Source organism: Pestalotiopsis fici, assembly GCF_000516985.1.
Source record: "Pestalotiopsis fici W106-1 unplaced genomic scaffold PFICI_Scf_12, whole genome shotgun sequence".
Classification (NCBI taxonomy): Eukaryota; Fungi; Ascomycota; class Sordariomycetes; order Amphisphaeriales; family Sporocadaceae; genus Pestalotiopsis; species Pestalotiopsis fici.
Window position 1 is genome coordinate 854006 of NW_006917102.1, and position 19785 is coordinate 873790.

Sequence of the window (19785 nt, forward strand, 5' to 3'; positions counted from 1 at the left end):
AATTGAAAAATTCAGGGAGATTGGGGGCATTGATTTATGAAAAAGAAAAAAAATAAAAAAAAAAAAAAGGTGGCAGTCCCCCACCATAGCTGCCTTCACTTGTACTAAAAGACGCGACGCGATGGGGGCACACGTCGACCATAGCAATGGTGGGGGAGGCTGCCTGAAATAAACAAACAAAACTGCAAACGCCGATATTTGAGATGGCAAAGACGACATCATGGTGTCTTCATGTTTACGAGTTCATGATTGAAAACGGCCCGGCTCTCGACCTTAAAATCTCAGTCTGTGGTAAACATCTTGTGACTCTCAATATCCAGCACGTTCTCTCACTCGTTATCGGTGGAATCCCCGCACTATCCATGCCCAGCCCTCGTCAACGCCATGCAACTGATATCCGCACGATTGAAATATCTCCTTTTCCAAGTCAGAGATCTTGCAAGTTGTATGAATTGCTTGAGACGTGTCCTGTAGAACACTCAGTTAGCAAATTCATGTCCACTCCGTGTCAACCGATCAAGTTAGGGCTGATTGACCTCGACGCTGTGGAGTGTACTCAACCTGCTATCTGGCGAACGCCGCATCTCAACGGCTGAAGAACAAAGCTTGACTTGATAGTAGGCTCTGAAAATATGCAAGACGATGGGATCATCAATATTAAAGCAATGAAATAGCGTTTTGTGTGAAGTTCTGTTCGTACTAGCCAATCTGTCTATGCTGCTGCCTCTTGACAGTCGTCAATATGCAAATCTATCCACACTATATGCGCCCTGTTCCGTACTCAATCTTCTGTTCATGTCATAGCGTGTCTGTTTCTTGTCTCATAGTTGTGAAGAACGTAGATGTGTCAACTAATCACATGCACCTTATCCTCTGATCCAAACGCCCATCAACTTGCGGTTGAAATAGTCTTGAAACAAGACTGTGACCTCACCATCGGGATGGCGCTCGATCACTGTGGCCGTAGGGTCCCAGTCCTTGAAAAGCGACAGAGACAAGAAGGATGAAGGGCGTCCGCGTATGGCAGAAGCCACCGATGCGTAATCCTCTCCATCGTAAGCGCGAAGGAAACGGGACTCTTCTTCCGTAGTCATGTTGATCAGTGCGCATGGTCCGCTGAACTCCTTGAACTCTTCCGACATGAACTCTCGCACAGCCTTCATAGCCCGATCGTACGGCGAACCGCCAAGTCTGGTGTTGTTGGCTGCTCCCTGAGCTTTGTCGTTCAGAAATTTTGCGAGATCAGAGGGCACAGCAAGTTTCATGCCGGGCAAGCCCATAGGGTGACCGCCAAAATTACCATAGTTGACGGCAACCTCAAATCCACCAGGAACACCTCGGATTTTGTGATTATCTGTGGGTTTCATATCAGTTCAGGTACAAATTAGTGCAATAGCACGTGGATTAGGAACAGTCGTACCGTAAATCTTGGTATCCAAGCTTTCAGTAATGGCTTGCTCCGCTGAGGGAGCTCGCTTGACTTCAATTGAGAATTTGCCAACGATCTTCGGTCTCTTGAACGAATCCTCAGATGTGGCCATGTCAGCACGATCCTTGTGTTGGACGTCGGCCGTCTTCCGCTTCATTGGGCTAGGTGGAGGCACATGACCAGCTGTTGTTTCGCCGAACATAATCTTCCGGGCATGCGTTTCCTCAAAGTCACCGATGGTTACTTTGAACAAGGCACGGTTCTGCTTATCCTTGAGGATGACTCTGAGCCCGTTGGAGGAAGTACCCGCCTCGGTTTTCTTGGGATCCCAATCTCGAAAGGCCTTTGGAAAGGCACGAGAGTTCTTTCGGAGGATTAGACTCATGTTGCTCTGCTGAGTTTCCAGTATGCGACGAATGTACTCTTCGTCATCGCTCGTCAAATCGAAAAGAACGCCTTCGCCAACAGGACCAGACATGACTTCTCGCATCGCGAGACGAGCTCGTGCCGTGGAAGAAATGTCTTGTCGAATCTGGTTGTATCGAACTATGCGATCCTTCATGTCCCTCACTAGGTGGGATGGAATGGCGGCTTTGACGCCGGGGTTCTGGGCTTGTCCAGGAATGTCGATTCCACAAGGTAAGGCTTCCCTTTGCGCAAGTCTAGGTCAAGAAGATCAGTACCGGGGCAAACGAGAGCGATGACGCGTCAAGATGGGATCCTACTGTATTCGCGAGCCTTGAGGGGGTAATGGTATACATCATATCCAATATACATTCACATCACTTTCAGATCAGTTTTACATATCATATTTGATGATCCGGAAGAATAGGGTTTAAGACTAGTTCAAAACTAGTTTTTTATTGTGTCAGAAATCCTCAGGCCGATCTTAGAGCAGTCTTGGTTCACTCCTCAAAAAATGTGTGCTTCTTTTTGGGGGATTCGCCCAAAAGGGCGCCGAAGCGGCGGCGGCGAGCGGTAGTGGCAGGATTCTCACCTAGATTTGAAATTAGTTTAAGTTCGATTCAAAAGCGTATTGCAGATTTACTGGGAGAGTTGAGATTTATGCCGCCAAAGGGGGCGGCGAGTTGAGGAGTGCCTGAGCCCTGGGGAGTGCCAGGCAAGGCGGCCGCGCGGGGAAGGGCTTGGGGTGTACTGGGCACTATTTGACAGATTAGCAAGAAGTTGAACGATTATAAACTGAACAAAAATAATTGATAATCAGTTATCGACTAAACTTACTCTCGGGAGCAGGTGCTACGGGCTCCTCTGAGGGAGCTTCGGATGACGATCTGTTGCTGGGCGGGTAGCTAAGCTCTTGGGTGGTGAATGAATAGGTTCCAGGCGGAGCGCGGGTAGCGCGAATGTCTGCTGGTCCGATATCTCCAAGGTCTAGAGGCATCGTGACAATGAGGTCTTGACAGCTCGTCAAGAGGAAGATTGAGTTGATGTATGATTGAAGTGATTGAGATCAGTCACTGCTGTGGATGATAGAAGAAGGGATGAAAGAAAGGAGGAAAGGAGGAAAAATAAGGGATTCCAGGGCTTACATTTATAATAAAAAAGTAAGGGCAGTCCCCCACCCAAGGTGAGCTACCACAACGCGACGCTACTGGCAAACGTCGAGCTTCGTGGTGGGGGAGGTTGACCTGGCAGCGGGACGATTCTGTGTCTTTGTTTACGTTGGGTGTTTGATACAAACGAAGGGAGTGCACTTTACGTTTATCTTATGATAGCTGCGAGTCCTGATATAAAATCATCGCCTGAACGACGGGGTCTGACAGCCATTCCTGGTCATGTAGAGGTATTTTGCAAGAAACAAGATACTTGTGGCGTTCGAACGCTACATTCACAAGCCGTAACGGGAAACATGTAAGGATTCCGTGGAAATTATCAAATGTATTGATATCAAAGAGAACGCATCACCTGCGAATCAATGATTTATGAGCCTTGAAGCTGTTCCTTGGGCAAGACACACTTGTCGTAATGTGTTGCAGACATCAGCAGGATCTTCGAATCTACTCTCGATCCTTGACCTGAACACGAACTAGTTTGCAATCGTAATAATTCTTGAAGATTATGGAGATGTAATGCTTGGAAATATCACGTGATAAAAGATAAAAGCAAGCGGAGTATTCTCGGCAACCTCATGATCTTTGCGAATCTCTCTTCTTCCCTCGGAGCGACACTAAGGAAACCACAATCGTTCCAGTCGTAGAATAAATAGTCAACGTCAGCCTGGACGCGCTCCTTGGGGGTGGTCTCGCGTGCGATAGTGTCGTCTGCGCGTACCAGAATGTTCTTCAGACAGAGTCCGAGATCAGAGGGGACTGCGATCTTGACCATATTATCTCCAGTGTTAGGGACCTTGAGGTTTCTGTAACAGATGTAACAGAATTACAAGTATTGAAGTTGTGTGTCTTCCCTTCCAGATGCTGCTGAAGACTCGACAGGTTCGGATCGTTCTTGGTGATGATCAAAGATGCAATCATGATTCGATTGCAGCACGCTGGAAAGAGTTGGTAATATAGGAATGGTAATCTGCGTTTATACTAGTAAAGGGAATTGTCATCCGCCCTGCTACTTGTAGCGCCGCATCGTGCCAGTAATCAAGTATGGTCTTTCAGTTTACGAATGTACAGAACGGGGTGCTTTTGGTGTTGATCTGGTAATCAGAAGGGTACACCTTTGTTTTCATTGACTAATGAAAGCAAACAGAAGAATGATTCATAAATATTTGAATTTTTCCTGTCAGTATGTTAGATGAGACGTTCAGGGAACACACAAATTATGGTATAAAGTAAGGTGTATTGTGACAGTTAAGTTCGGCTAACTAATTGAATCCTGTGGTCTCCGGTCCGCAGTCCCCATGCACCTTCCGGAAATCCCCCGACCAGCGTTTACGTGGTTCTGGAGGATGGGCAGACGTTGGGAATCGATAGAGGTGGTCGTAGAAGAGATTGGCAAAGAGATCTTCATCTCCCGCGTCCTGATTGCAGCGGCGCATTGTCGCCATGTCCTCAATCTAGTCCAAGAGGGCGCAATCTCCCAACATCATAGTTCTTCAATTTTTCGTTCGCGGTCCGGACTGGACTCAGGACGGTTAACCCATAATTCAGCATCAGCTATAGTATCATGACGCCTTCGGGGCGGTCGTGGATATGTAAAACCAGGAGTGCCACAACATCTGTGGGTGGCGATCCCATCTGGCACATGTGCAAGGCCATGGCTAGGATCATCAACACCACTATGTCTTCAGTGGCATGACCGTGGATTCGACGAGCGACATGACGAGAGAAAACGGCGAACTTGCCTCATGCTCGTAGTTCCAATGTCCTGCCAAGTCCCTCAATCCGGCGATTGTTGAATACTCTTCGCATTCGTCTGGCGACCGGGTGGCACACAACGGGGACGGCCAGGAATGCCGGGACTCTGCCAGCATCGGTGAGACGGCGTCTCGGTGCCTCCTCTTTGACGGCATCATCAGTGCCAATATAAACAGCGGGATTCATTCGGGGTGCTCGCCGTATCCCTTGGCGTTCCTCCCTCAGATCGACCGCAACATCTTGCAGTTCGTCCAGGTACTGATCACCCTCGTCCGGGTCCTAGAACCACTCTTTTGTGGCCGAGCCATAATGCGTCTCAGCAACAACATCACCAGACCAGATTCTCTGGCTCTTCAGATCTAATACCAGATCACATTGAATCCAACATGATGTGCAGGTTGATCAAATGCCGCGCTATTCCTTGCTGGATGTTCAACAGCGGAAGAGAAAACTCACAGCAAGAATCGGGGAAGTAGGTAGGTGTCAGTATGTCTGCTTGGCTTGATCAGAATTCAGTGAACACGGGGGAAATTCATTCTTTTATGTTGACGAATTTAGTCACATGTATGAGTACGCTGTCGCAAACATGAACAATTTGTCTACTATCCAGTCACTCCATGGTTTGCTTTGGCACACAAACCAGATGATGCCACTGTTGATTTGTGTTTGACGGTGCTGGTTTGCTTATTGGTTGCGATGCAAGAGTCTTTAAGAGCCAGCAGAACTGCACAGTCACGATGTGAGAGGCAGATTCTAGTCATCGGTCTGCGGCAGGCAGCATGAGATATGTGACGCACTTCAAAGAAAGAGGGCATGATTCATTATCCAAACCTCTCTAAATTGGAATTTTTGAAGTTACACTAGGTACACTTATCTTCACCTAAGCTGCAGAAGTCAAACTTAAGCCCCGGAAGAGGCCAGTCCATCCACTTGTCAGTCCTCCCAAGGTCTTGAGCGGCGCCTCGATTGCAATCTCTGCCCAGTGGTGGTAAATACCATTGATGCCCATGACGGCAAGAAATTCCATCTCTTCTCCGTCGTCAACCGCTGCGTAGGTGCGGTTGCCGCGTTCGACCAGCTTGAGATCAAACCACTCGCCCTCGGGCACCGTGGCGTTGAGGCGAAAGTAGTTGCCAGCCGCAAACAGTGTAATGTTGGGCGTGAGCATGAGCGCCGAGTCGCGGCCGTAGAGGAGCGTGGCATTGGTCGCGTCCGTCAGCGAGTCGACGAGCAATGAGAGCGACAGGGTATAATTGCGGCCTTTGGAGTCTAGTGGAGTAACGACGCTACATCCGTCCGAGATTGCGAGCGCAGGGCCGCCCGTGCTATCCTCGGTCCAATCGCAATCGCTCTCGGCAGTGTACGAGTTTCCTGAAATGTCTTCAATGAGGTTCGACGTCGAGTTGGTCGATTGCGCGAGCGTGTAGTTTACAATGACCTCGGATATTGACGGGATCGTGCGTTCTAGGTTCTGGCCGGGAATAGTTGGGTGCAGCAGCGTAAACACTCCCGGAAAAGCCTCCTCGCTCAGGTTGCCACCCCACTGCTTGTCGGCCATGGCCGGGATACCTTCTCGCCAGGCATAGTAGGCTTCCGAGTACACTGAAGCGTTCGCTCCATAGTCATTCCAAATCGGCGCAATGGCGCCCAAGACATATGGGTTGGATGCGACGGGGTTGTTGGTATCATTGTGCTGGTCAAAAACGTTTGGCCGCCAATAGCTCTGATCGGGTGAGCCGTGAAACGTCTTGGTCAGGTTGATGGAATTCAAGTAGCCTCCGGGCGGCGCCCACTTGTTGACAATGTAAAAGTCATCGTTGGAGTTTACTACAGAATAGTTGTTCTGGATGTAGTCATAGTATGGATTGTCTTCAAAATACTCCCAGTGTTGGACAGACTAGATAATATTATATCAGTGATGTGCAAGTAGATGATACAACAGTGCAACGTACCACGTTCTCATAGACATTTGTCCATGTTGCGTTATCTGCTCAAGGTCAGTACATCGAATTCCCATCGGCTACCTCGAACTTTAGGTAACCAACTCACTACTCCAAGTTAGCGACCGGTCATTGCGTGCTTGGTTGTCATATCAACACTTACCAGATGGGTGGAAACGTTCCCCAAATTCTAGTCGACTTTCCACTGGTAGACTCGATAAAGGATGCCATGGTATTGACAAAGTCATTGTAATCCGACTCTGGGCCGGTATACTCGTCTGCACCAATTGAGACAACCTTGCTCTTGAACCAAGGCAAGAAGGTAGACCAGATTGCCTTCATGGTCGGCACTGTTTCGGGGTGCGAAATGTTGAGGAGGTCAATGTCGCCTTCCAAGCCGAGCTCGGGCTTCCACTGGGTAATTACAAGCGCGTGGCCGGGAGCCTCGATCTCGGGGATTATGGTAACGCCCCGGGCTGCACATTTCGACTGAATTGTGTCGAAATCGGCCTCGGTGTAAGACTCATTCGCGTGCAGGTTCAATCCTGCCACTGCCGAGTCGTCGCTCCAGAGCCGAAATCGGGCATACAGGTCCAGGGACTGCTGGAGCGTGTAGTTGGGATTATTATACAGATTATCGCTGAGGTGGAGATGCAATATGTTCTGCTTGAAGAAGGACATGTAGCTGCAGAGATCAGTCACAAAGTCTGGGGGGTAGTAGTGGCGGCCGGCATCGAGCATCACGCCCCTTGTCGGCCATCCGGGGACATCCAAGCTCGAGCCAATTGGGATACTTGGGGTATCAGCCTCTGAGAGTACTAATTGTTGGAGCACGGTACGAGTCGCCCACCAGGCACCGAGCGGTGAAGCACCCGTGATGGTCAAACATGATGAATTGACGTCGAGACTGTAGCCCTCTGAAGACTCACGACCAGCCGCATCCAGATAGCTGGCCGGGTCGGCAATGGTAATGTAGACACTGCCGTCTGAGCAGCTACTTCCGTTGACTGCTTCGATGGACGCATTGATGACCGTTCCCAGGTCCTCTGCAAATACCGAGGCAAACTCAAAGAGCGTTGGCGGTATCAAGGTTTGGCCCGCCTCATCTATAGACGATGCATACTGCGCATCAACGACAATGGTCTTTACATCTCCAAAACTAAATGTGCCATTCGCGACGCTCTGAAATGGCACAGTAGGAATGCCGGGGAGAAATGTCGCAGCCTCAGTCGCTCCTAGTCGTTTCCATCAGCAGAGATTCATTAGGTATACGAGGGTGACTGGGATAATACCAATGACTCCGCCAATCAGTGCTTGTGCACTCTTCATCTTGAAAGCTTTGAATAGTTGAAAACCTACTCATGCAGTGCAATCCTTCGAATATACTTGGCTCGTGATTCTCAATTGAGATACCATACCACGTCCTGCGAGTATTGGAGATGGTCAAACTTGCCATGACGCAATTCAAATAGATATATTCCGTACCATGCTGCCCGTCTTTGATTTCATGATCATGGAATTGAAATTCTCCACCTCGTCTACGAAATGCGCATGCATTTTTGGGTAACGTTACTCAGCGGGCGATCCCTGCCGATCGCTGCAATGCCGCTGTCCAATGACGTGGGTTTAGGGGGCGTCTTCGGCTACGGCTCGCGGGCGGGGGATAAACTTGGCACTTTTGGGTTATAGTTATCATCGCCGACCCCGTTTTCCGTGCGACCTCACTTATCTTGGTATCAAGACTGATCCGTGATATGCTTCGGAGATTTCGGGGACAGAGTCAACAATGGTATTGCCAGCACTTTGGCACATACAAATCGTGCCTGTCACTAATAGTCTCAATCAAGCACGACGCGATACCCACGAGCGATGGAAACGTGACAATTGAAATGATGGCGCTGATAATGTCTGCAACGTTTGCATGTCTATACTCTGTACTACATTGAATCCTTTGTATACCCTCAGCATTACACAGCACCTACCAAGGGGCCGATAATGGCTTCTGCAGTCGCCCGGTCGACTACGTGAGCTTGCGCTGCGTCAACAACATTTGGAGTATAGGATATCTTGAAGACCCACGTCCACTGGTCCGCATCTTGGATATCCTTGCTAATATCTAGTTGCAGTGCCGGCTGGCCTTGCACAGTAACCTCTTGAATGGGAACTGCTGTTCCGCTCAAGTCACCGCCGAGCACAGTCACCACATCTCCCTCAATCCAGGGAATGGCACTCGTCAAAGTCAATGTGCTATTCAACTGATTCATGACCAGGATATAGAACGCATCCGTAGTTGTAGTGAATCGCACATCGTCGCCCTCTTGTGGCGTAATGAAATAGCTCGTAGTGTTGAAGATGGCTTCTCCATGGTCCTTGATCCAGGAACCAGCTTGGCGGAGGTGCTGCGCTTCAATATCGAGGATGCTGCCGTTGCCAACCGGGCCAATGTCGAGTAGATAGTTGCCGTTCTTGCTGACAATGTCTACGAGATTGGTAATAATGGTGCTCGCGTTCATGTATCCCTCTGGCGGCGTGGCACGATTGTATCCATAGCTGAATGGGTCCACTACGAGGGGTCAGTCAGCATTGATCTCATGATCCATTCAGAAATGCTTACTGCCAGCACTGCTTTCCCACTTTCTCTGCTGCGTCGCAGATATAGTGGCATACTCAGGGGTGTCAAAGTCGCCGGGAACTCCACAGCGATTGTTCATGACCACATGCCGGTTTTGTGTAATGGCTTCGTTATACCACTCGGCAGCGAACTCGGTCGTGAGATTGGGACCGCCAATGTCGCACCACATGATCTCAGTCCCAAGAGAAGCGAGCGTTTGCATTTCTGGCAGAACCAGGTCTCTCACGTAGTCATCCACGGGTACGTATCCCGTGTAAGGCAGTGTTTCATTGGTGAATGGATTGGTTGCGTTTCCGCCCGGCCATCGCCCAAACCCGTAGGGCACGTAATCGGGGTGGAAGAACTCGGGCAGGCTGTAATACACTGCCCGGTGAAGTTGCGGCTGATATGTCTCGGCTGCGGCAAAGGTCTCTTGAATAAAGTCGCGATGAGGAAAGAGGGCCACGGAAGTACGCTGGCTCACGTTGGCGGGCAGATCAAATAATGCATAGCCATCGTGATGCTTTGACACGTGGACAAAGTATGTTGCACCGGCATCCGCAAAGAGGTCAACCCATTCTTTTGCATCAAAGCCCGCTGCGCTAAAGTTGGAAATGAAGTCGTCATATACAAAGTTAGGCCCGTACGTTTCAAGGTGGTATTCATAGGTCCGGTCCGACGTGTCTGGTCCTCCGTTCAAGTTCCACCAGTACCTATTCATTTTAGCATGACTCCGTATCAATACTGAAACAGCGCTCACCATTCTGCATAGGTCTCATTCGAGCCAGTATTGCCCTACAGCATCATGTCAGCAGCGTCATTCCAATGATGCTTATATGGAGCCCGTATCAGCTTACCCAGGCCGGGATGGAGTACAATCCCCAGTGAATAAATATTCCAAACTTGGCATTGTTGTACCAATCGGGACTTTCGTGCGAAAAGATTGACTCGTAGGTTGGCTCGTACGGCGCGATGCCAAAGGTGGCCTCGAAATCATGCTTCACATCAACCGCCCCAGAAGTCAAGCGCGCTGTTGCGACACCGACGGTGCCCGGCTCGACACCTTGTTTGTTCTCTACCTCGACCTGGACAACGACCCTGTCTCCCGGCCGAAGACGTTTGATGATTCCAGCCTTGGTTGTGGTGACCCCGTCCGACTCGATCGTGACCTGTACACTATCGTTTGCCGTCACCCAAGCCCGGTCGTCGACGTTGCTAACGGCCACTTCGTAGATTTGTGTGGTGGAGGCTTCGGCGTACTTTTTGGTGGAGCGCGCGTACACCACCTCCAACTTTGTTCCGGTGTCATTTGCGCTGGTCGTTGTTGGCGTCAATGTCGCAGCAAAGATGTGCAGTCTGTTGCCTACGTCCGACTCTGGCACTTGAAGCCCAACTAATTCCTTGCTAGAATCCAACCAGAGTGTGCGCTGATAGATGTGTGACTTGTTGTAGTTGGTAGACTCGTTTGTAAAGTAAAAGGGCAGCACAATGTCGCCGCCCGGTGGGAAAGCCCATTGCCACCACGGAGGCACTGAGACACCCGCCAAAACTTCGGGCTCGCCCTTATAGCTAATCGTAATTTGCCCTTCGGTTGGGCTACTTTCTGCTGCAGCGAGCAAGTTTATGCTGGAATACTTTCCGGGCGGGAAGGAGAGATTTTGTCCTTGGGCTACAAAGTTGTCATACGTCCCGTTTCCCTGGAACTCGTATTGAACTCCGCCATAGGTCAGGTTCGCGCCCGGCTGATACTGTGCTGGGTAAGAGCCTACAACTTGTCAGCTACACCATTACTTGGCATAATGTGGGGGAGGGGGATAGGCACTTTGTTTGCCGTCAAAGTCGGCATCTCCTGGTAATGTCCCAAAAGCTTTATTGTCTATCAAGCCGCTGATATCTATGGGTAGAGAGCTGACCGCCGACAACTGTGCCGAAGTATACAAAGGATTATAGACCTGTGCCAAGGCCGTCGAGAGTATGGCAGTAAGGCAAGGGACCCATCTGGAGCGCCCCATCTTGTTCAAGCCAGTCGCCAAGAACAATCACGATATCAAGAGATCTCTTTCGAAAGTTCGATTGACTCTAGGTGTATTCTCCACAGGCAGCATACGAGTGATATACGTGAGGTGAAACCATTACACGTCCATGGATTCAAGAAAGTCTCAATTGCGACTTGACTGCAATGTGCTGCCATTGGAGCCAGCGAGTTATATCTATAGTCGAGGCATCTTCATGATTGGTTTACAGTGGCCGCGAGTTGTCGCGAATAGTGGGGATTTGAAGCATGAGTGAGTAACAGTGCGACGCAAACAAAGGAAGAACATACCACTATTCTAGTGCTCATCATTCATCAATACCCGAGTAACGCTTGAAAGAATGACATCAACTTTGTGAGCTCGCTAGCTACCTACTCCGGCATGCTGCAACGTTATTTCGGCACATGCCCCCCTGCTGGATAGGTGTTGAGGTCCTCCCTGAACACTTTGTCTACCCCGCCTCATTTGGAGCGTTACAGTGACTGGCCGGCCATGCGGGCGGGCTTTGACTTTGTTTTCTGCTGCTTGTCTATACCCGTTTCTCAGCTAGCCTATTTGATACCTCTAGCTTGCGGATCAATGCATACTTATCAGGAACAGCAGTGCAAGAAATGAATTGTGCACTTCCACACAGTCCAATGCAACGTCCAACCCCTCTCGTCGTTCGATGCAAGTTGGAGAGAGTCTAGGTATGATAGCGGGTCGCTGTTCTTCCCCGCAGCGCTCGGAAGCCGTGGCCCTTGAGAGTTTACAACTAACTAAGCGATGCCACAATGCAGGTAACCTGAGTATCATTCAGTGTCGCCTGCAATGTGACGCTGTACCAGCTGGGAGGCTTGGGAGGGACCTTTTGCGATTTTGGCAATCTAAACTGCTCTTGAGCCCTTTGCTCCCATTAGTGGATTTGTTGACCCTTGACTTGGCGGTGGCCATGTATCATGAATGGCATTGTTACATTCAACACCGTTCGCTTGACATAGCTGGCCACACGGCAAGCTGCGAGATTGGCATCATGCAAAGAAGTTGTTGATATACTCATCGCGCTCACTCCAAAGCTACCTTCTCAATGACCATTGTGCGATTTGGCCAGTGTATTGCTCAGACCCCAGCATGGTGAACTTTCAGGCCTCGTTGGCCTTGATGGCCGGTATTGCTGCCGGATGGGCACAGCAAGTTGTTTCCGAGACTATAACAACAGTATCAAAGACACCAGCGGCCTTTTCATACAATAATGACACATTTCTGCTACATGGGGAGCCATTTACCATAATTGGGGGTCAAATGGATCCCCAACGCATTCCTTACCAGTATTGGCGAGACAGGTTATCCAAAGCCAGGGCCATGGGCCTGAATACGATTTTTTCATACATTTTTTGGAACAATTTGGAGCCGCAATCAGGCAACTGGACCTCGGATGATCCGCAAAATGATATTGCAGAGTACTTTAGGATCGCGCAGGAAGAGGGACTCTGGGTGGTACTGCGGCCAGGTCCGTACATATGCGGAGAGCACGAATGGGGTGGGTTCCCGGCATGGTTGAATGAGATTTCGGGCATGGTGGTGCGCACCAACAATACTCCGTTCTTGGAGGAGACCAAGAAGTATATTGTAAACCTCGCGACCACATCCGGCTTTGCTGATTTGCAAGTGTCGCGCGGCGGGCCGATTCTCATGGTTCAGGTCGAGAATGAGTACGGGTCCTTTGGTGAGAACCACAACTACACGGCCGCGCTTCGTGACATTTTGCGCGAGAGCTTCGAGGTGCCTCTGTACACCAATGACGGCGGCGTGGACTGGACGCTCGAGGGAGGTCAAGTTCCGACCGTCCTCGCCGAGATCGACGGAGGATCTTGGGCCCTGCCAGCACGAGACTTGTACATCACTGATCCGACAGAGCTGGGACCATTATTGGATGGCGGTGAGTTCTCTACCTGTAAATATCCTCCAAGGCTTGATCCGCTGAACCAGTACTTTATCAGAATATTACACTTGGGCGCCGGACCAGTGGGGATCTTACAACTCACACAATACGACAGAGGGCCATGATGACTATGATGCTAGCATTGTCAGCGACATTGCTTACCATCTAGGAAACTACTCGGCATCGATCAGCTTCTACATGGTTCATGGCGGGACAAACTTTGGTTTTCAGAATGGGGCCATGTGGCAAAATAGGACCACAGTCTTTACGTCCTCCTACGATTATGGCTCGCCGATAGATGAGACGGGCCGGACGAGGGCGCTGTACTTTAAGATGCGCGAGGCAATCCTACCGTTTACGGCCAACGGCAGCGTCCCGGAGCCGCCAGAGAATCTTCCCCTGTCGTCGATTCCGCAGTTCACACTCTGCCAGTCCAGCAGCCTCTTTGCTGTCCGTGGCGAAAAGACCACGGCAGCCTCTCCGCTGACAATGGAAGCACTTGGGCAATCGTACGGTTTTACCCTCTACGAGTATAAGCACACGGCCAACGCGAGCGTCGAGGGACAGCTCCAAGCGGGCGACCGCCCTCGGGACCGAATCTTGGTGTACAAGAACGAGGCCATCCTTGGCGTGATCGACAGCCAGTACCAGCACCCCCTCAACGTCAGCGTATCCCTGGAGCCGGGCGACACACTGCAGCTGCTCGTCGAGAACCTTGGGCGCGTCGACTACTACTCGCGCGGTAACCCGTATGCGAACCATTTGCAGGACCAGTCCAAAGGCATCAAGGGCGACGTTTCGCTCGGGGAAGAGGTCCTTGAGGGATGGGACATGTATGCTTTGCAGCTCGACACTCTCCCACCTCTGGAAAATTGCGGCGGTGCCACGTCCGCCCCCGCCTCCTCCTCCTCCGCCGCCGCCGCCACTGCCCTAGGACCAGGGGAAGGAGCTGCCAAACGAGCGGGAGCTGCCCAAACCGCCGCAGCAGCAACGACAACGACAACAGACTCGCCATTCTTTTACCGCGGTACTTTTGTGGGCCCAGCCATTGCCAACGACTCGACCATGACGCTCGACACATTTATTACACTGCCCAACGGGGTCAAGGGCAACTTGTGGGTCAACGGTTTTCATCTGGGGAGATATTGGTTGGTCGGCCCCCAACAGTCGCTGTACCTACCCGGCGCTGTCGTCAGGCCGGAAGAGGCCAATGAGGTCGTGGTCCTGGAATTGGAGCCTTGGCAGATGAAGCAGCAGACGAACGAGACAACGGTCGCCGCGGGCATGGTGGCGTATGGTACTTCAGAGAGGGTCTGGGGAAACCAGTTGGACCCTGACTGTCTAGCCTGCGTTTAAAATTCTTTTGGTCTGTTTTCGACTTAGACCTAGATCGTCGTGACGGTTTTTCAACTGCCGCATCGCTGGACCAGTGCCTAAGGGGGAGAAGCGCGGTAAAACGGTAGTAGTAGTAGGACAATATTGGGTTGACGCCGGCCGGCATTCGCTCAACGTTCACGATAGTAGTGTGGTCGGAAGCGGAGAGTTCTGGACAGGCCGAGATGAGATGCCACTGATGCTAAGCCAAATCTATTGAAGAAAAAAAATTGTCTAAATGTTTAGTGCACGGTTACGTCGTCTGGCTTTGGACTCGGTCGCCGTTGAGATTGGTGTGTCGACGGCGTCTTCCGGGGACCACGGGCCACTAAAGTGGTTGGATAATTTCTTCCTGCCTGCCAGGTGGAGTCTTTTCTTTCTAGAACAATTTGTTCGTATTCCATAGATCTCTTATCAGTCTGCAGCGAGATCCCGACCTGGAGATAAAGTTCGCTTTGGAAATATATATTAACCTCAATCGTCTCTGCATTCCTGACTGCCGAAACCTTAACCAGGTTCCAACAGATGAATTGACATTTGGGGGCGGCAGACTCCATCCAGGGTCTTCTGGCACCGCCTGCTTGGCTTGACTAGGCTGGCGCCAGGACCAAAAAAGTACGGATTTCGTCGACGAGATCCGACCAAGAGGGTCAACGTTGGCAGAACTGCTTGAATAATTGCTCCGGTCCCTTCTCTACGGCCTTGCCGTCCAGTATAACGTGTTCGTAGTCGTACTTTGTGTCACTGGTGCCCGCGCGCCGGCCGAAGAAACAGAGGGAAGAGCCTTGCGGCAGGGCTTAACTTGATAAACATTTGTGGGTATTGGACCAGGGGACTAGCATTAGCAGCGCCCAACGGCAGTTAGGCCCCTTGCAGACCACGTTTTTGGTTCTTTGGAGTTTGTTTTGCTTGGCTGTGTAACCCTCGAAGGAGAATTTCCCCCAAAGCATGAAAGAAAAAGCCAAGGATCTTGTCGCTTCACCTGACGGCTGATCATTTGAGATGATGGTATCGCGACCTGGCCCATACCGCGACACACCTACTCGTTCGGGATTGGTCGGAAAAGTGCTGGAGATGAGCGACAAGGTGTGCCAAAAAGGGTCGACCACTTGCCAGGGGTTTCTCTTCTTGTCAGTGCTTGTCGGCTTATTCCTATTTCCCTACCCAGCTACGACCACATAGTTAATGTACGTGGCAAGGAGCCATGCCATGCATTGTAATGGCGTGCCCATGTCCACAATGCACTCCACGTTGGGATACGGCTTCCATGGCCATGATTGGCCATCAGGGTCGATTCCTCCCATATTGGGACAAAGGATCTAGTTGCACTACCCCTGGCTGTCTGGCAAGACCCAAGATGGGAAAATGGCAACTTCCGTCCGAATACGCGATAGCAGCAGCAAGCTGTGGTTGACTTGGGGTGCATGGTGGTCCCAACTCCTCTGCACATCTCCAGCGTGAGTAATTGAAAGATCTCATGAAGCACCACATGACCACCGATCGTACAATCAGCGATTAGCAGCAAGCTTTTGTACGTACCAGCTGGCTGGGAATGGAGAGAGTGCAATCAGTCGATCCGTCATCAGATAAGTGGTAAAATCACTCATTGTCGATCCCCAAGGAGGAGACATCCCCAGACAGTTCGTGATCGCAGAGCTAGAACCATCACTGCCACTTAGGGCTGCCTGGCTGCTCCCTGCTAGATCCATGATAACGATATTGATTATCATCAAGCCGAGCATGCCGGACCCTGCCTGCCTTGCCTACCAATCAGGGCCAGCTACTGTGTGTGCAAACTTGATTGAATATATGCATCATTCAGGAGCCGTACATGATTTTGACAGCCGCAGCCCACCATTTGAATAGTGCCAAGACATGTAAACTTTGACATTTTTTGGACGCTTTTGGGTTTGATTGACCCGCCTGCCTGCCTGTCGCCTGAAAAGCCACCCCCGGTTCCTGAGAGAATGGCAGGTGGGGATTCCCACGTTGCTCGCTGGCCCATCATTGCCTATCCTTGACGCTGGTTCCTGGTGTGCATCACTAGTACCTCTCACGACCACACACTATCTCACTGAACATTGGGTCCTTTTGGGTCTGTCCTCATTTCAAATTTTGAACCTTGGGGGATCCCAGGTCAACAACACCCGTCAATCCTTGGTGATATACGGACCTGGTGTCAGACCTAGTACGGAGTAGTAGTTGTTTGCATAGTCTAATGTGGAGGTTGTTGAGCGATCAGCAGAATAGTACCTATCTTGCCATTTACACCTATCAGACTCGACGCCAAGAGAGCGGATATAAGAAACTTAGCACTGCTTGGCTGCTTTGCCCGAGTGATGATCCGCTCAAGAGAGAAGAAAAAAGTCCCCGGACTCCAGTACTCCTTCTCTTAAGTACTAGAGACTGGCCGGCTTCTCTATCGTTTCCATGGTGGTTCTGCTAGACCCCTTTTGAGTCTCTTTCAAACTAACTTTTGTCTCTCGTTTTTCTTTGGTTTATTGTGGTTTTTCAGTATGAACAGCACTAGCTATCCAGGTGCGGCGGCACCTCCAGCAGGAGTAATCGCAAACGTCGACCATCCTCAAGATTTGCTGAGGACGGTCAACTATGTTACACAGGGGTTGACGATTGCCTTTGTCTCCTTTTTCATGGGATTAAGGATATATTCAAAGATGACTGTTTTGCGTGGTAATTTTGGCTGGGAAGACTGTGAGTTTACGTTTTGAATACCTCTCTTCTGTGGCAACTGGCTGACACGGGCGTTATGCAGATACAACATTCATTTCATATGTAATAATGATCGGTTATTGTGTCTGTGGTATACTATGTAAGTGGCTCCAGCATCATCACAGGTTGTACAAGGACGCTCAAGCTAACCTCAAACGACAGTGAGTGTCCACGAAGGAGGTCAAAACATTTGGGAAGTCCACAAGGATCAGATTGAGCCCTTCATGAAGGTCGCATACGCCGCAACGATCCACTACGCACCCATGGCTCTCTTTTGCAAGCTGTCGCTGCTCTTGCTCATTGCCCGCGTCTTTGGCTCCGTGCACAAGAAGACAATTCTGGGCATCCGCATCTTCATGGGTCTGCTGGTGGCCTACTACGTGACGGCCTTTGTCATCAAGATCCGGCCCTGCTATCCCATCTCGGCCTACTGGAAGGGCGACATAACCAAGTGTATGGACCAGTCGGCCGTCATTACCGCCGACTCCATCATCAGTGTCATTAGCGATCTGGCTATTCTACTCCTCCCGACGCCCCTGACCTGGTCGCTCAACATGCCCACAAGGAAGAAGCTGCGTGTGCTGGGCGTGCTCTGTGCCGGAGGATTGGCCACTGCATTCAGTATCCTGCGACTCGGACTTATCATTGCCGAGGGTAGTTCCGGAAACACGACCATGGTCTTTGTCAAGGTCGTGCTATCAGGGTGAGTCTCAGCAGGACGTGCAACATCAGGAGACACGGTAAATGCTAACAAGACAATAGAAACGCTGAGGTTGGAATAGGACTGATCTGTGCCTGTCTACCGGCATGCAACGCCCTCATCATCCGACGGAACCAGCGATACTACTCCGAGGCCTACTCGCGCAACGCCTACCACCGCTCCAAGGGCGGAGACAACAACACGGCCAACTTGACGAACCGCATCTACGTGCAGCGCGACTTTCACCTCGAGAGAGAAGAGCGGGGCCACAGCGGTAGCGGCAGTGGCAGCGGCAAGGAGATTGGCATCACGGCCTTTGAGATGCACAGCGACGACACTCAACTAGTGACCCACGCCCAGGCGGACCCAGGAAACGACGCCTGGTCAAACAAATCGGTCTAAGGGAAACCAAAAGAATAATAAAAATAATGAATTTCTTCTGTCAAACTTGGAGTCCTTGGTTTCGCAATGAACAGATTGTGTGCATGCCGGAAGACTGTCGATGACGAACGATGATTCAAACTAATGCCATTCATGTCAACATGTCAGGGGTAGAAACGTGACTGAGGTGAGACGCCACATGAATATGCCATTTGAATGAAGCGTTATTCCCTTGATTGAGTGATGAGCTGTGTAATGCTGCGCTCGATACAAGTGCTGTTCCTTGGCCAAGATATCTCCAATCGGTACGCCGTCGCGTCCTCAACCGCTCCTGTGCCACTCGCGCTGAACCTTCCGTGCACTCTTGGGCTGAGCGCGTTGCTTTTCCATGGCCGTGATCTCGTCCAGCTGCGCCTGGGTAGCGCCACCGCGCTGGACCTTTTCGCTGTAGATAAAAGCACGTCGCTTGCCCGGCCAGCGGCCCTTGCGCACCTTGTTCTTGCGGCTAAAGTAGACAAAGCTGATGTACATGCCGTGAATGTGCGACGGGATGACGGCAAGGATGAAGAGGACGCAGTTCATGGCAAAGTCGGCATCGAACCCCGTGAGGAGAAACACCGCCAGAGGTGGGAACAAGAGGTTGAAGAATAGAATGACTAATCGTTTGAACATTTTGACTAAGTAGTTGTCCTGTGACTTTTTTTTTTTTTTCGTTGTATAGCCAGGTCAGCCCAGGAAGAGATGCGACATAGGGTGTTATGTAGGTCAGAAGAAGTGCGGTTGCTTGGTCTGGACTTTCACAAGGACCAGAATGACTTTGAAAATGGTCTATGAGATACTGAAAGTAGACGAATGGCAATAACAACTCATTAAAAGATTCAATTTGCGCTCAGGAGAGTTCCAGTGCTTGGCGGCCTCTGGGTTGAGAGCGTGGAATCGCTAGGTGCACAATTTCCTTGCTTGGGCGGGAAATGATGTCATCAGCAGACAGTTTGAGACGCCAGTGCACCACAGAACTTCGCACAGTACAAGTCACTCTCAACGAACCAGTAACAACAAAATGAAATAACATCACCCATTTCGGCGGTTATTCTTTGATTTGTATGAGGAAATGTGGTCCATGCTGTATTATAATGCGACATGAGAACTTTTCTATATGCGCCAAATATTGAATGCCATCAATTTTGTCATGGATCATGGGAGGGCAGCAAGGACAGGAAACTATGGTCACACTTCAAGGTAGTGAACAACTGCGTAACGCGGGCCAAGCGCAAAACTGAGTTTAGAGACGAGCCACTTGATGTAAAGTATCTAGACATACTTGATTCCAAGAACTTCCC

The 19785-nt window shown here is 50.5% G+C and overlaps 6 protein-coding genes across 6 annotated transcripts; 2 read left to right on the forward strand and 4 right to left on the reverse strand.

Annotated features, from left to right (window-relative positions):
- Nucleotides 1-866: 866 nt before the first annotated feature.
- On the reverse strand, nt 867-2831 carry PFICI_14022 (uncharacterized protein; the record flags this gene model as incomplete). The annotated part of the gene is made up of 5 exons (XM_007842603.1): nt 867-1354; nt 1421-2091; nt 2339-2426; nt 2478-2591; nt 2672-2831. The coding sequence occupies 5 exons, from the start codon at nt 2829-2831 to the stop codon at nt 867-869; spliced, it is 1521 nt and encodes a 506-aa protein (XP_007840794.1).
- A 2804-nt stretch (nt 2832-5635) lies between these two features.
- On the reverse strand, nt 5636-8024 carry PFICI_14023 (uncharacterized protein; the record flags this gene model as incomplete). The annotated part of the gene is made up of 5 exons (XM_007842604.1): nt 5636-6652; nt 6708-6742; nt 6805-6806; nt 6859-7930; nt 7988-8024. 5 exons carry the CDS (start codon nt 8022-8024, stop codon nt 5636-5638), a joined length of 2163 nt encoding a protein of 720 aa, XP_007840795.1.
- Nucleotides 8025-8662: 638 nt separating this feature from the next.
- Nucleotides 8663-11318, reverse strand: PFICI_14024 (uncharacterized protein; the record flags this gene model as incomplete). The annotated part of the gene is made up of 5 exons (XM_007842605.1): nt 8663-9258; nt 9310-10019; nt 10067-10101; nt 10164-11071; nt 11129-11318. The coding sequence occupies 5 exons, from the start codon at nt 11316-11318 to the stop codon at nt 8663-8665; spliced, it is 2439 nt and encodes an 812-aa protein (XP_007840796.1).
- A 1131-nt stretch (nt 11319-12449) lies between these two features.
- Nucleotides 12450-14616, forward strand: PFICI_14025 (uncharacterized protein; the record flags this gene model as incomplete). The annotated part of the gene is made up of 2 exons (XM_007842606.1): nt 12450-13257; nt 13319-14616. The coding sequence occupies 2 exons, from the start codon at nt 12450-12452 to the stop codon at nt 14614-14616; spliced, it is 2106 nt and encodes a 701-aa protein (XP_007840797.1).
- A 2534-nt stretch (nt 14617-17150) lies between these two features.
- On the forward strand, nt 17151-18466 carry PFICI_14026 (uncharacterized protein; the record flags this gene model as incomplete). Its single annotated transcript, XM_007842607.1, has 4 exons — nt 17151-17346; nt 17408-17464; nt 17527-18067; nt 18127-18466. The coding sequence occupies 4 exons, from the start codon at nt 17151-17153 to the stop codon at nt 18464-18466; spliced, it is 1134 nt and encodes a 377-aa protein (XP_007840798.1).
- A 300-nt stretch (nt 18467-18766) lies between these two features.
- Nucleotides 18767-19117, reverse strand: PFICI_14027 (uncharacterized protein; the record flags this gene model as incomplete). The annotated part of the gene is made up of 1 exon (XM_007842608.1): nt 18767-19117. The coding sequence occupies one exon, from the start codon at nt 19115-19117 to the stop codon at nt 18767-18769; it is 351 nt and encodes a 116-aa protein (XP_007840799.1).
- Between the last annotated feature and the right edge of the window lie 668 nt (nt 19118-19785).